This window comes from Patella vulgata, chromosome 7, assembly GCF_932274485.2.
Source record: "Patella vulgata chromosome 7, xgPatVulg1.2, whole genome shotgun sequence".
In the NCBI taxonomy this organism is placed as follows: domain Eukaryota; kingdom Metazoa; phylum Mollusca; class Gastropoda; family Patellidae; genus Patella; species Patella vulgata.
In genome coordinates, this window is record NC_065885.2 from 48,018,702 (window position 1) to 48,034,226 (window position 15,525).

Genomic DNA, 15,525 nt, shown 5'->3' on the forward strand with positions numbered 1-15,525 from the left:
CGGTAAAAAGTAGGCCTATTTGGTCGGCGGTAATTACACGACGGTCGGCGGTAAAAAGCATTAAGTCGGCGGTGGTCGGCGGTAAAAAGTACCACCGGATTGGCAAGTTGCCCTAACGATTATTTGATTGAAATAATGGTAGGCCAACATCAAAGGGTGACGTCACATCTGTATTTTAAATATAAATTTAAGGCTGTGCTTCCACCTGGGGTGATATCGTTGTTGCAATTTCATATTTTTAAGTTATATTTTTGTACATTTTTAGATCTATTCCATAAGGCCAACTTCCAAGTTTGGTCGAAGGTCACGAGATATAAACAGGGCTTACAAATTCAACCAATAGAATGCTGACTTTATATTCGGTGCGTTATTGCAATATGGCTGCGCCCATTGATTTCGACATTGCATGTAAACATTGATTCTTTTATAATATAATATCGGGATTTCAATTTTAAAACGTTTACAAATAAATATGGGTAAGAACAACAAGAAAAAAACTCAACCGATGTTAGGAAGGACCATTATTAAAGACAGATTTCGTGGGAAAAGAAAAGATGGAAGTAGTCAACAAAATTATGTAAGTTTTTGAAAAAAAATAATATATTTAATATACTCATAAAAACATTTTGTATCTGGAAAGCGAGACCACCGTGTCTGTAGCTACTGTGTGAACTTTCCTATTTTTTAAACCGATTTCTTCGATTATGAACAAACTGTGTAACTTTGGATATTATAAACTTACCTGTGTGTTTGAAGTCAACTCGGGTTAAATAAAATCCATTTCATAATTAAATATCCAGACGAATCAAAAAGTTCTCTCTTGAAAAATTTGATATGTTTACTTATGTTTTCGACTGAGTACAAGACAACACTGCTTTTGTCACGTGTTGGGCGAAACCAATGAGTTTGTCCTGACGGGGCGGTTTAACTTTGACAGAGAGTTTGACAACCGTGTGTTGCAATGAAAACAAACAGCGATCGTTTCGATCGTTTGAGTTTGGGCGACGAAAAATATCAACTAAAGGCAATTACATAGAAGATTTATATTGAAACCATTGATGGCCAGTCTACCAAATTTTATTCACAATGAAAATATCAATGATTGTATGGATAGGCCTACTTGTAAAGATAAAGTCAAATATAAACTAAAATTTTCCTGTCTTCTTTATATTATAAATAATTTAACAAACAACATGGGTACAATTTTAAAGCCCATTAAACGAATGTCATTATATTTGTGCCGCATTTGTGTTCAAAAGAAAATTCTTCCATCCGACCAGTCAAATAATTAAAACAAACAAATAATTCAAAAGAAAATCTATAATTAGGGATTTTACTAGAATGTAAAAAAAATGTAACAAAATAAAGGGATTCAGACAGTAGCTGAAATTGTTGATTTTAGAGTCAGACATCACATTGTGGATAGGAATGCCAGTTAAGTCGTCCACATGCAAAATTGTCCACACAAAAAGTCTAGTTAAAGTCGTCCCCAAATATCAAAACTCATTGGTTGAGTCGTCCACAAGGCATTGGTTGACTTGCTCACACGACATTGATTAATTTCGGGTTATAGAAATACGTTGGTTGAGTCGTCGACACGACATTGTTTAATGTTAGGGAAAGTTTTCATAGTCCGTACAATTTAGTGTACTGATTGGTGCTTTATAATGGCAATCTGCTGATTTGGACCTGGCTGATTCGGACCAGATTTATGGCTGATTCGGACCAGATTTATGGCTGATTCGGATCAGATTCTTGGCTGATTCGGACCATGGCAAGGCTCATTCGGACCATTATTTGAATGACGTGAGTATTTAAAATACGTTTATATAAAATATAATTAATAATATGACACAAAATGACAATAAATACATGTAGTGTAATTAGTGATTGATTACTTCAATAACAATGAGCTATATCACAGAAAAGGCATATGCTTTGCTGATTCGGACCATGACCGTGAGTATTTAAAATATGTTTGCATAAATTTAATAATGACAAAAATGTCAATAAATAGTGTAATTACTTAATTAGTGATTGATTACTTCAGTAGCTATGAGCTAAACCATGGAAAACATCCTCCAAATGGTCCGAATCAGCTTGGTTTCCTATATAATCATACCCACATGGTTTTCATAGTGTTTGATATGAGTATAATTTTCTTTACGTCATTTGGCAGATTATCGCCAAGCTAGAGCAGTTGTGTTCATGAATAACAAACAACAAAACAAATCACTTTAATTTACTTAACATACTGATATCCCAACCTATTCTCTATAGCATAAAAATACGAATAGTACCATTCACTTGTCGATACATTCATTATTAGCTATATATTAATAATAATAATCACCATTTCTATGCATAAAAAAACAACTCCATGTTGGACATCATAAGCTAATCTTATCACAAACGTTTATCCAGCATATAATTTATATTCAGATTTCATATCAAATCAATTAAATGTTGTCTAAACATTAAAATTATAACGCCAAGTAACAAACAATATGAGTATATCTTATTACAAAAACATTGGTGAACTAATCTAAAATCATAACATCAATCGCAAGGACCATAGTATTACAATACCGTGTGGACAACTTAACCAGTGGTTGTGGACGAATTTGCTTGTCACCCGTGTATAATGTGATTGTGAAATAGGTTACTATAGAAAAAGGATGTTTCAATGCTATACATACAATGCCTTGTATATTTCTAGTTACATACAACAGAATTAAATGATGGTTATGATTGGGGTAGATTAAATCTCCAGTCAGTAACAGAACAGAGTAATCTAGAAGATTTTTTAACAACAGCTGAATTAGCTGGTACAGAATTTACAGCAGAAAAGCTTAATATCAAATTTGTTGATCCATCTAGTCATATTGGTCTCTTATCATCAGAAGAAAAACAAAAGGTTGATGAAGCTCAGAAAAAACATAGTAGCCTATTACAAATTCCTCGCAGGTAAATACATAGACAGTTCCTTTAACTTCATTTTATTTTGTATCGTCTGAAAGGTCATTCATGTAAACTGGATAAAGATTATTCAAGACTAGAAATCAGAAAGAACAGTTCTCAGTAAGAGTTATTAATGATTGGAATTTGCTACCCCAAAATGTAATCAGCTCGGAAACTATTAACCAGTTTAAATCAAATCTGAAAAAGGAATGGAAAGATAACGAAATACGATTTCCTCCTACCTGTTTCATATATATTAGATGTACAAAGTTAAGGGACCAAACCAATTAAGATAAACAAGAAGTACATTTATACATATACATGTATGTAGTAATAGTTACCGTTACTCAAAAAGTCATCACTTCTAGGAGGCTGAGAAGCAGTTATGATTTAAAAGCCAGCAGTTACAGTAAGTATTGAATGTTCCTTTAAATACCATTATTGATTAACCGCTTCTAGTATAGTATATAGTATATTAATACCTGTATTTTTAATTGATTTATTTACTAGACCAAGATGGACAGACAGGACAACACCAGAAGAATTAGACACGTTGGAGAAAGAAGCTTTCTTACAATGGAGAAAACAGTTAGCTCAGTATGTACATTTATTGTAGTAATTGGTAAAATTGTATGAAGCTCCCAATGAAATAATTGCCTTTGATAATTAATTTTAGACTACCGTTAAAAATACAATATCAGCTTTTCAAACAAAGACCAGGGGATAGCCTAGTGGTCTAGAGTGATGCACGCTGGTCAGGGCTGTGGCATGGAGATAGGAATGCCTTCTCAACCGCATTTTGGCACATGGATATACTCTAGGTCCAATGGTTTCTTCTCACAGAAAAGACCTGTGCGCTAAGATAATAAAACAAAATAAAAATAAGACAACTTACCTGCCATATGACCCTCGGTGCAAACAGACATTCAACACTTGGAACAACAACAACTAGTTGAAGTGTAATTAGATTCCACAGAATTGTGACCTGTGTATTTATTTTTTTGGTTTTCAAAGTTTCTAATGTCTCTTTAACTATTCCTTCAAATGACTTTTAAATTTAGAAAGTAACTAGCACTTTTGTAACTTGTGTTTATTACAGATTACAAGAGAAAGAACATATTGTTATGACTCCGTTTGAAAAAAATCTGGATTTTTGGAGACAGTTATGGAGAGTAATTGAGAGGAGGTTTGTTCATATTCTAATTTAAATAGCACTTTTTAAGCATGATGTCACATATTTCTATGCTATGCCTGATGGGATTTAAGATGGACAAACATGTATGGAGTTAATTTATTCATACTTTCAATGATAAATGGGTCATCGTAAATTTTCATATATTGTTTATTCCGAAGATATGAGATAAAGAAGATATAGAAGATAAGATGTTCCTTGAGCTTGGGTTTAAAATGACCAGCAGAATGTATATACAGTTTAAGAGTAAATTAAAACAATGGTTTGAATATGTCACAATGTAAAATAAACAGGAAAGAAATAAGATTTGATAGACAGGATGAGGGGTTTAATTGCAATTAAGAAATGGCTATATCATAGCCTATGGCCTCTATTCATCCAAATTCGGCAACAATTGTAAGGATCGTTCGTCTATCATATCAATGAATGAAAGAAAAAACAACAACGAATGTTGTATTATATTACTAGTCAAAGAAGGTAAGTTGTGGTACCGTAATTGTTCATTTTAGATACATTTTCTGATATTTGGTGCCATAATAGAAAAATCCCAATTTCAAGGACTGCCAGTCAAGGTTGGGAGAACTTTCCTTTTTTTGTTCAACTATGGGAAAGGATGTCAGACACTGTTATCCATAATGGGACCCACTGTGACTCAATGAGTAAGGTGCTAGCTCACTAAGGTGTGGTTCCCCTTAAGCTTGTCATTGGTGCAAACAACGGTCATTTGAAAATAATTTCTCACCCATGTTACATTGCTCAAGTACCGGTATGTTATTGGGAATGTAGTTTACTAATATTAGATTTATTATGTTTTTATTTTCAGTGATATTATTGTACAGATTGTTGATGGTAGAAATCCATTGCTGTTTCGATGCGGAGATCTAGAAGACTATGTATCAGAGGTTGATAAGTCAAAGGTCAATCTTCTCTTAGTAAATAAAGCTGATTACTTGTCTACTAAACAAAGGTGAGAAAAAAGTAATACTATCTAATTTAGTCTCAATACTATGATTATATGTGTTTTTAGGACCATTTTTTCTGTGTAATATAATACCTGTTTTTCTCCCAAAGGAAAGCGTGGGCTGATTATTTTGCACAGCTTGGTGTACGAGTTGCCTTTTGGTCAGCTTTAGAAGAAACAGCTCGTCAAAATGAGGTATATACATAAATAATTATAGAACTATGATTTGGGCTGCTTAAAAGTTTATATACGATTATTATAGTTTAAAAACAACTGAAATTTGTAAAATGGGACAAGTATGGGCACAATTTGATAATATTGATTACCAGTAGTATTGATATTAAAAAATCCATTTATCCTTTCATTTTGACTGCTTTTAAAGCGTTAGTTTCATTTTTTTTTTCACCTACATTTTCATGTGGACATATATTGTTGTCGCCCCTGTCCGTCCACAATTTGTTTGCGGACACTCTACAGATCACGCATGTATCGGACCATAACCTGATTGTATGACAAATCACGTTTTTAGCTTGTGGATACTCTAGAGGCCACAATTTTTGATCGGATTTTGATGAAACTTGAAATACTTGTTTATAACCCAAAGATCCTGGTTCCTTTCGATATTTGCACATATCGGATTGTAACTTCCTAAATTATGGCCCTTGATTGTACGTAAAATCGCGTTTGTAGCTTGTTGTCCCTCTAGAGGTCACAGTTAGTATCCGGTTTAAAAAAACATTTGAATATACACCATAATGTTGGTTGAGTTTGAATGTCGTGAAATTCGGAACAAATTTGCTGGACAAAATGGCTGTCCCTCATACACAAATAGTGTAAACATATTGTATATCAAGAGGCCACAATTTTTGATCGGATTTTGATGAAACTTGAATTAATGGTTTATAACCCAATGATATCGGATTGTAACTTCCTGAATTATGGCCCTTAATTGGACATAAAATTGCGTTTGTAACTTGTGGTCCCTCTAGAGGTCACAGTTTTTATCCGATTTATAAAAATATGTGAATATATCACCATTACACCCTGGTGATGGTTGAGTTTGAATTTCGTGAAAATCGGACCAAAACTACCGGACAAAGTGGCCGCCCCTCATACGCAAATAGTGTCAAAATGTGGTATATCAAGGTTGTGGACCCTCTAGAGGCCACAATTTTTATCCAATTTTGATGAAACTTTAAATTTATGTTTATATCACAAAGATCTTGATTCCGATTCGATAACTTCCTGGATTATGGCCCCTGATTGTACAAAAAATCACATTTTTATCTTTTGGACCTGCTAGAAGTCACACCGTTTAAATATATCACCGGTTCGAATATCATATAAATATGACCGAAACTGCCTGACAAAATGGCAGCTCCTTGTACGCAAATAGTGTAAAAGTATGTCATACCAAGGTTGTGGACCCTCTAGAAGTTATCCGATTTTGATGAAACTTACAATATATGTTTATATACCAAAGACCTTGGTTCCTTTCGCTATTTGCGCATATCAGATTGTAACTTCCTGCATTACGGCCCCAGATTGTAAGAAAAATCATGCTTTTTAGTTTGTGGATTCTCTAGAGGTCACAATTTTTTATCCAATTTTAAAAAATGTTTAAATATATCACTATTCCACCATAATGAATTTGAAAATCGAAACAAACTGCCCAACAAAATGGATGCTTTTTGTATGCAAAGTGTGTAAAAGTATGTAATAGAGGTCAGAATTTTTTCAGCCGATTTTGATGAAATTTAAAATATATCTTTATATCCCAACAATCTCAGTCCCTTTCAATATTTGTTCATTTCAGACCATAACTTTCTGGATTATGGCCCCTGATTGTATGAAATATCACTTTTGTTTTTTGCTTGTTCTCTATCCATCTCTTGTAAAATGTGGGCTTATCTTGCCTGGCAACCACTGGTTAAATCATATGTTTCGAATATTGTAAAATAAAGCCTTAAACACATGGAATCTATACACAGTCCTATCTTGTTAAAAAATAACCCTATTAATCCTATAATTCACAATTGTCGTTTGAGAAATTGACAAATACAGTATTGCATTATCAAGTTGAAACATCAAGTTCAGCTTTGCCAATTTCATGGAGCGTATAGAAAACAAGCGAGGTCATTTTGTTGTTATTTTAAGTGCTAGAATGATTCAGTTCATTGTATAATAGTGATTTGACAACCTATTGAGCAATAGATGTAGAAATAATTATTTTTTAATGGTCTTAGAAAATATGCAATTCATGCAACTATCTCCTAAAATGTAATTTCTATACATGGGCTTATCCTCTAATATATGTGTGTTTTAAAAAAGAATATAGAATCTACTTAATATACAAACTTGATGTCCATTTACAGGCTGAGAAATTACAGAAAGAAGAAGCAAATAATGAGAATAGTTCTGGAGAAACTGATTCTGAGGATGAAAATAATATTACACATGTTGAATCTTTACAAATTACAGATGAACAGGAAAAAAATATTACAGAACAGAACTCAAATAATATGTCTGAAAATTCAATAGATAATGAAGAAGCTAGTGATGATATAAACACACTTAGCTGTGATAAAACTTGTGTCAATTCATCAACAATTTTAACTGGAGAAGAATTATTAGATTTGTTTCGTTCTTTACATAGTGGTCCATATCATACAGATGGAGTACTAACTGTTGGCATGGTATGTAGGGACTAAACGTAAATATTTGTAATAAACAGTATGATATCTACAGTACAACTAAAGCATCAGTTCTTTCTCATCTTTTTTCTCCTTCAATAAGGGGCGGATCATCATTTATACTATTGGCTCATTCTATGTCAAGTGGTCAAGGGGGTGGGTAATCGACCGAAAAAATATGGAAAAAATATATATGTTATTGCACATGTAAAAACTAGAAACTGTGCAAAATTTGTGATCTGTAGCTTGAAATTTGACTGAGATATGGGCATTTGAGTTTTATGGGTTACCGATTAGTTTTTGAAAAAAAATATATATCAATAATTTTTTTCGATTTTCAGATGTCTTCTTTTACCTTTCTAGTGATGATATATGCGTAGGACTCAAATTTGGTAGTCTTAAAGAACTTTTAGTAAAGATTATGAATGTGTAGGCCTACTAATTTGTACTAATGTCTCCAACATATGTTAAAGCCATGCTTGTCCCATGCCATCTCAATATTTTTTCGATTTTTTCAAAATGTGTGTTTTGGGCTATTCCATGTCAATTATCACCCAATGAGCTAAATCGAACCCCCTTCCATTTTGCTGAAGTTCGGTTTATATGTTTATTAGGGATGAAAAGGCTGATATTCCAAATTTTAGCTTGATCATACTAACGGTTTCTGAGATGTTAGTACAAATTATAATTACACCAATTTTCAGATTTTTAGGTGCCCATCTACCGGGTTCAATCGGCTTGAAAATAAGAGGCAATTTTAAAAAATTTGTGTCTGAAACCATATTTAAGGCCAATTTTCTGGGAATCTGGTGAAGACTGATGCGTATTCATATGTTTCTTATGTAGTACTACAGGCATTCTCTAGATAGGTCAAAATTTGGGTCTATGTCTATTACTTTGTAAATTCTGGAGCACTACAAAATCCAAAAATTATACAATTACACCAAATTTTTTCTGTTTTCATGGCCAAGTACTACTCACCTGTGATCTGATTGCAGATTTGTAATCTACACAAAAAGTTCTTTAAGACTACCAATTAAATTTTAGTCCTACGTGTATATCGTCACTAGAAAGGTAAAAACTAGATATCTGAAACTCAAGTAAATTATTGATACAATAATATTTTGTTTCAAAAACTTATACATAACTCGTAAAACTCAAATGCCCGTATCTCAGTCAATTTTCATGCTACAGACCACAAATTTTGTACAGTTTTTAACATGTACAATAACATATATTTGTTCCAGATTTTTTCTGAAAATTGACCTACTTGACATGGAATGACCCTAGTGACATTCTAGTATATAATAAACATAATTATCCCCTATTTATAGTATAGCACAATAATACTAAAACAGAAGTTCATATTTCACTTTCATGTTTTTCTATAAAGTATGGAGATGCCTTTATAAACAGCTAATCTTTTATTAATCTTCTAATACCAGTACATATTACAGCAGAGAATAAGAGATTATTTTTTGTGATTTCAAGATTTCAAGATGTACTAGGGCCTGTTTCACGAAATTTTAACTAAGATAAAGTCCAAATTTTAGTAATTTGATTGGATAATATTAGATTGATTTTAGTGCTTAGCCAATCAAAACTGAAGTATCTACTAAAATTTGGATTTTATCTTTAGTTAAGATTTGGAGAAACCGGGCCCTGATTCACGAAAACTTAAACTAAAAGTTACAACCGAAATTTTAAGAAATACTGCAACTTCATTAGATATATGCAAATTGATTTTACTGGTCAGCCAATCGAATTGCAGTATTTCTTAAAATTTCGATTGTATCTTAGTTTAAGTTTTCGTGAATAAGGGCCCAGGGCCCTGATTGTTGATGCAGAAGTTGTAAGTTTGTGGATCTAAGAGTTCTTGTGTATATGTCTGTCCTATATCGGCCTAATTCTGGTCTTTTAACTATTGAAATCATTAATATTCATATTTGTATTGTAGGCCTTACAAACTACAACGTGTTGAAATTTAATCTCTAAAATGATTATCAATCCAAAACTGGTTCAATTCTATTCAATATTTACAAAGATGTGATGAATTGAAAAAAATTGAATATCCATGACAATATGGTCAAAATCCAGCTGTAAACTTCTCTAAAATCTATTGATTGGGCCTTTTTATACACCCACATTTTCATGTATATTGTCGTCGCCCCTGTCTGTCCAGACATCCGTCGGTCTGTCCGTCCACAATTTGTTTGTGGACACTCTACAGGTCACAATTTTTATCCGATTTGATGAAACTTGAAATGTAAGATCATAATCCAAAGATCTTGGTTCCTTTTGATAATTGCACATATTGGACTGTAACTTTCTGGATTATGGCCCCTGATTGTACGAAAAATCACGTTTTTAGCTTGTGGACCCTCTAGAGGTCACAATTTTTATCCGATTTTAAAAAGCGTTTAAATGTATCATCGTTACACCCTGATGACGGTTGGGTTCAAATTCTGTGCCTGACAAAATGGCCGCTCCTTGTACGCAAATAGTGTAAATGTATGTAATACCAAGGTTGTGGACTCTCTAGAAGCCACAACTTTTATCCGATTTTAATGAAACTTAAAATATATCTTTATATCCCAAATTTCTCAGTCCATTTCGATATTCGTACATTTCAGACAAAACTTCCTGGATTATGGCCCTTGATTGTAAAAAATTGGTTTTTTTTTAGCTAGTACTCTATCCATCTCTTGCAAAATGTGGACGTATCTTGCCTAGCAACTGCTGGTTTAAAATCCAATTGAATTCATGCTTGGGGGTAACTATATAACCGTTGAAATTCATATTTTTTAAAATTACATATTGAATAATCAATCTGAAATATTTTAGGTGAATTAAGCAGTGGAAAAATTGATATTTTCTGAATAATGCACAGATATTTTAAATTTTCAACTGGTAAATTCTAGAGATATGTAAATCAATTGTATATATATTTGATTGTTATAGGTTGGTTATCCAAATGTAGGTAAAAGTTCCACTATCAATGCTATTTTAAGAACTAAGAAAGTGCCAGTGTCTGCAACTCCAGGAAGGACCAAACATTTTCAGGTGAATATATTTGTATAGAATGGTTGTTTAGTAAAATGAGATGAAAGATTGTTGCTACTTATAATATCAGTGAGAATACAATGTAATATAATAACATTCATATTTATTATTATTATTTATTTTTCCCCCTACTTGCTGCCACTATAGAACTACTAGTACTGATCATATCATAGCGTAAGATATAACTGGCATTATTAATATTACATGCAGGTAAACTCCAGATTAAATTCTTATAATGAAAGTGGCTGCTTTGATGATTGTATAAAGATTATGTGATTATATTTACAGACATTATTTGTTGAACCTAGCTTAATGTTATGTGATTGTCCAGGATTAGTTTATCCATCATTTGTATCAACTAAAGCTGAATTAGTGGTTAATGGTATTTTACCTGTTGATCAGATGAGAGATCATTTACCACCTGTAAATCTAATATCCTTTTATTTAAAAAATTTGACATTCTATCATATCTGATAATCATATAAAACACAAATTTATATGGAAAACAATCACTGGGTTTATTTCACACTACGTTTCAACAAGTTCCTCTTGTCGTCCTCAAGTAAGTAATGACAGTATGTATAATGATTTCATCAGACGTCAATATGGAGACGAGGCAGTTAAATGTATCAGTGTAATCAGTAAGATTGAGAATATATACTTACAAGTCAGCAATAACGTGACTTTTCTGATGCGATGGTTTCATATTAGTTATTGTTTTGTTACCTTGTTGTATATAATTTGATTCTTGCTATTATACTGTCATTACTTACTTGAGAATGACAAGAGGAACTTGTTGAAACGTAGTGTGAAATAAACCCAGTGATTGTTTTCCATATAAATTTGTGTTTTATATCATATGTTCAGTTACTAAATGCCGTATAAGGATTTCATCTGATAATCAATAAAAAAAATCTTGTAGTCAAAGCCCATTAATCTGTCTGTCCACATTTTCCTTCCGCCAGCTCCATAGAGTTAAGTTTTTGCACATGATCATTATTTCCAGTGCAGGCACATAATGTCAATAAAACACTTTTAAAAAACCTTAGTAAATAATTACATCTGTGAGAGAATACATAGAAATGTATTAGAGATTATCTATGGCATAAATATACGGAAACCAGTTGAGGGTGAAGATCCTGATAGAAGACCTAATGCTTACGAGGTCTTAAATGCTTATGGAGGTAGGATATTTATAAAGTACAAGAAATTTCCTGATGGAGTTAATTAAAGTACCATGTACATGATTTCTTTCATATCTGTTTTTATACACCAACATTTTCATGTGGACGTATATTGTCATCACTCCCTGTCCATCTGTGTGTTCACATTTGTTTGTGGACCATCTACATATACAGCTCACAATTTTATCCAATATTGACGAAACTTGAAATATAGGTTTATATCCCAAAGATCTTGGTTCCTTTCGATATCGAAGAGTAACTTCGTAGATTATTGTCTCCTGATTATATGAAAAATAGTGTTTATCACTTGTGGACCCTCTAGAGGTCATAATTTTTAACCGATTTTGATAAAACTTAAAATGTATGTTAATATCCCAAATATCTCGGTTTCCTGTCGATATTAATGCATGTCGGCCCCAGATTGTATGAAAAATCACTTTTTGTTAGCTTGTTCTCTGTGCATCTCTTGCAAAATCTCAATATTACTTCTAAAAAATCTTTTATGATTTTATATTTTATTTGTAGCTATGAGAGGTTATATGACATCGAGAGGAGCACCAGATGGACCCAGATCTTCACGATATATTATTAAAGATTATATAAATGTAAGCATTGTGTCAACACACTAAATACAGACCCAATATTCCAGAATAAATACAGACTTTCAGACCATACACAATAAAAAGTAGTCTTACCACAAAGCGTATTAGTCCAATAATTATTAAATTAATCTCTCCTTATATATTATGGTCATCGAAAGTTTACATTGTTATCTATCGATTTCATACCGTCATCTTGAATTTCTTGTAATTGTCTGTCTATTGACATCTGCAGTCTGCATGATGACTCGTTTTATTAATAAACGAGAGGTTGGGTGGCCGATTGGTTTAACGCATACACTATGAATCATAAGGTCTGTCATTGAGTCAGGTTGCATGGTTTCCATTCCCTTCTTGTACATGACAAGGAAAAGGTTTGCCTGTCCAACCTCAGAGGTTTTCTCCGGGTTCTCCATGTTCCAGTGAATTATTGAAATAAAATTGAACCTTATGTTAGTCCCAAAATGACCTAGTTTGTGTTGAGTAGACATTAAACCACATCTCTCTCTCTCTCTCTCTCAACAAACGTCAAGGTCAGTAAGTGAAAAACTCACCCACTTGCAAAATTTGCAAATGAGATCCAGTTTCCATTACTGGTCAAAAAACTAACTGGGACCTAAATCAAACATGTACAGCATCATAAAGATTATTGATAAAGAAATTGATATTCACTGATTGTTGTTTTGTTGAAGTCTGTGTAAATAAGTAATTTATTAATATTTCAGGGTAAATTATTGTTTTGTCATCCACCACCTGGTATAAAAGTAGAAGAGTTCCAGGAAGCACCAGTAATAAAGAAATCTTCCCAGATTATTCTTCCTATTACAGATTCTACTTCAACAGATAAACAAAACAAGGTACAGTTTTTTTTAAATATCATTTACGACAACAAAGTGTTTATTTTATACTATACAAGCTATGTACAGACATCTAAAAATATGTCTAGAATATAATTTAACTACCTTAAAAATTATTTTATAACTTATGATGTAGAATACCTCAACAAGTAATCTTCTGTTAGTAATATTATGTAATAATCTTTATTATATTATTATGATTATTTAATATAGAAACCAGGTCCGAAAACCAGTTCTCTTGATAAAGAATTCTTTGCCAAGGTGAGTCTGTCATAATGTGTAATTGTCCTCCTGCCTTTCGAAAATGAGTCTGTCCTTCCATCTGACTTTATTGGGCACAATAACTCTGCTTCTAATTGAGGTAGAATGTTCAAACTTGGTGTTGTCATTCATTAGGTAAATGCCTTGACTGAGTTTGATGGTGAGTTTTTTTCTGCTTAGACTAAGCTGCTGATGTCTATCTGTCAAACCTTTAGGAACACAATAACTCTGCTTTAAAATGAGGTAGAATGTTCAAACTTGGTGTTATGTGAATGTCTTGACTGAGGTTGAGGATGAGCATTTTTAGATCACAATAACTTGGCTTCAGATTGAGGATGTGATGAAACTTGTTGTATAGTTTCTTTTCATCAATATGTTGACTAATAGCTCAATAATGAACATTTTCTGCTTAGTTTAATTAGAGTGATAAACAATATGATGCTTTATAAAAAGATAAATGTGCAAATAATTAATGAGTGTCATAAAGTTATTTTATGTTTGAGGCCACTGATATCCATATGTAGAGTTATTGTAATTGTATATGGAAATAAAGAATGGGTTTGGGAAATGTACAATAATTGATCGATTCTAGATGTCTTGTGTAATTATAATAAATTCTGCGACAAATTAGCCGTTTTATACAAGAGTAATCCCTGGTATAATACTGGCATGATTGAATCTCAGATATACAAATGGGGATGAAAGGAAATAATTCTTCAAAAATAATCCACATGTAATAATCCCTAAGCCCGAAACTTGACAAGACGGTATTCAAAATGAAAATGAAACAGGTTTAATCAAGGTAAGGATTTTTGATATTGTTAAAAAAACATTTCAATGATAATTGAGCTAACTCGTTATTTTGTACTTGATTTCAATTTTAATACACAGATGCATCCAGTCTCTCATTTAAAGGGTGTGAAATGTATTCGTGTTGCTGGACGACCAGATCTATCAACTCCACATGGCAGTCAACAGTCATTAAATCTGGTTGGAGAAAAACCATGGCGACGACATCACAATAAAAATAAGAAAGAAAAATTGCGTAGAGTTTATTCTCAATTGGATCAACATGATTATTATTAGTAGTATCTCTTGTATATAATGCTAATAAATTATATAATACAATATGTTTTATCTATACAATCATTATAAACTATTAAGTCTGGCAGTTTGGTATAATAAGTTGCAAGTTATTTGTGAGGGACTGGTGGTAAATAGTAGTTACTGGAAACCAGTCAGTGTGTGTGCTTTTATGACTGACTATATGGAACTAATGTACTACTTTTAGGTATGTAATTGTGTTCAATTTCTTAGGTCTGCACTGTCTTGTGACTGATCAAAAACCAATTGACCTAATAAACATCACCATGACATGTGACAAAATTTTAATACAATAAATGAAAACCTAATGTAATTCCAGGCCAATGGGCTTAAAGATACATTATGGGAGATTAGATAAAGAGCTGGCAGTTATCACTGTAATAGTTAAGGTAGGTTGCCAGGCAACAAAACATACACCCACAGCAGCTAAATCGTCTGAGCAGTCGACAAGGGTTGTCACATATTTATTCTTTTGTAGGTAATTATTGGAATTTAATAGACAATTTCATACAGATGACATTATAATTTTCGTTGTTTCAAAGTTCACAAGGTTCTAAAAACTAAAACATGGGCCGTAACTCTGGAAGCAATCTACAGAAATTGTTCAAATTTGACAGCCTTTTTCGTTTTACTAATTCAAATAAAGCATA

The 15,525-nt window shown here is 32.5% G+C and overlaps 1 protein-coding gene across 1 annotated transcript; it reads left to right on the top strand.

Moving 5' to 3' along the window:
• The first annotated feature begins 352 nt into the window (after nucleotides 1-352).
• LOC126826945 (large subunit GTPase 1 homolog) lies at nucleotides 353-14,899 on the top strand. Its single transcript, XM_056102173.1, has 14 exons — nucleotides 353-577; nucleotides 2,720-2,967; nucleotides 3,472-3,558; nucleotides 4,061-4,147; nucleotides 4,977-5,120; nucleotides 5,225-5,309; nucleotides 7,490-7,810; nucleotides 10,769-10,870; nucleotides 11,159-11,302; nucleotides 11,931-12,054; nucleotides 12,580-12,659; nucleotides 13,379-13,510; nucleotides 13,724-13,771; nucleotides 14,663-14,899. The coding sequence occupies exons 1-14, from the start codon at nucleotides 473-475 to the stop codon at nucleotides 14,855-14,857; spliced, it is 1,902 nt and encodes a 633-aa protein (XP_055958148.1). The 5' UTR covers nucleotides 353-472; the 3' UTR covers nucleotides 14,858-14,899.
• The last annotated feature ends 626 nt before the right edge of the window (nucleotides 14,900-15,525 follow it).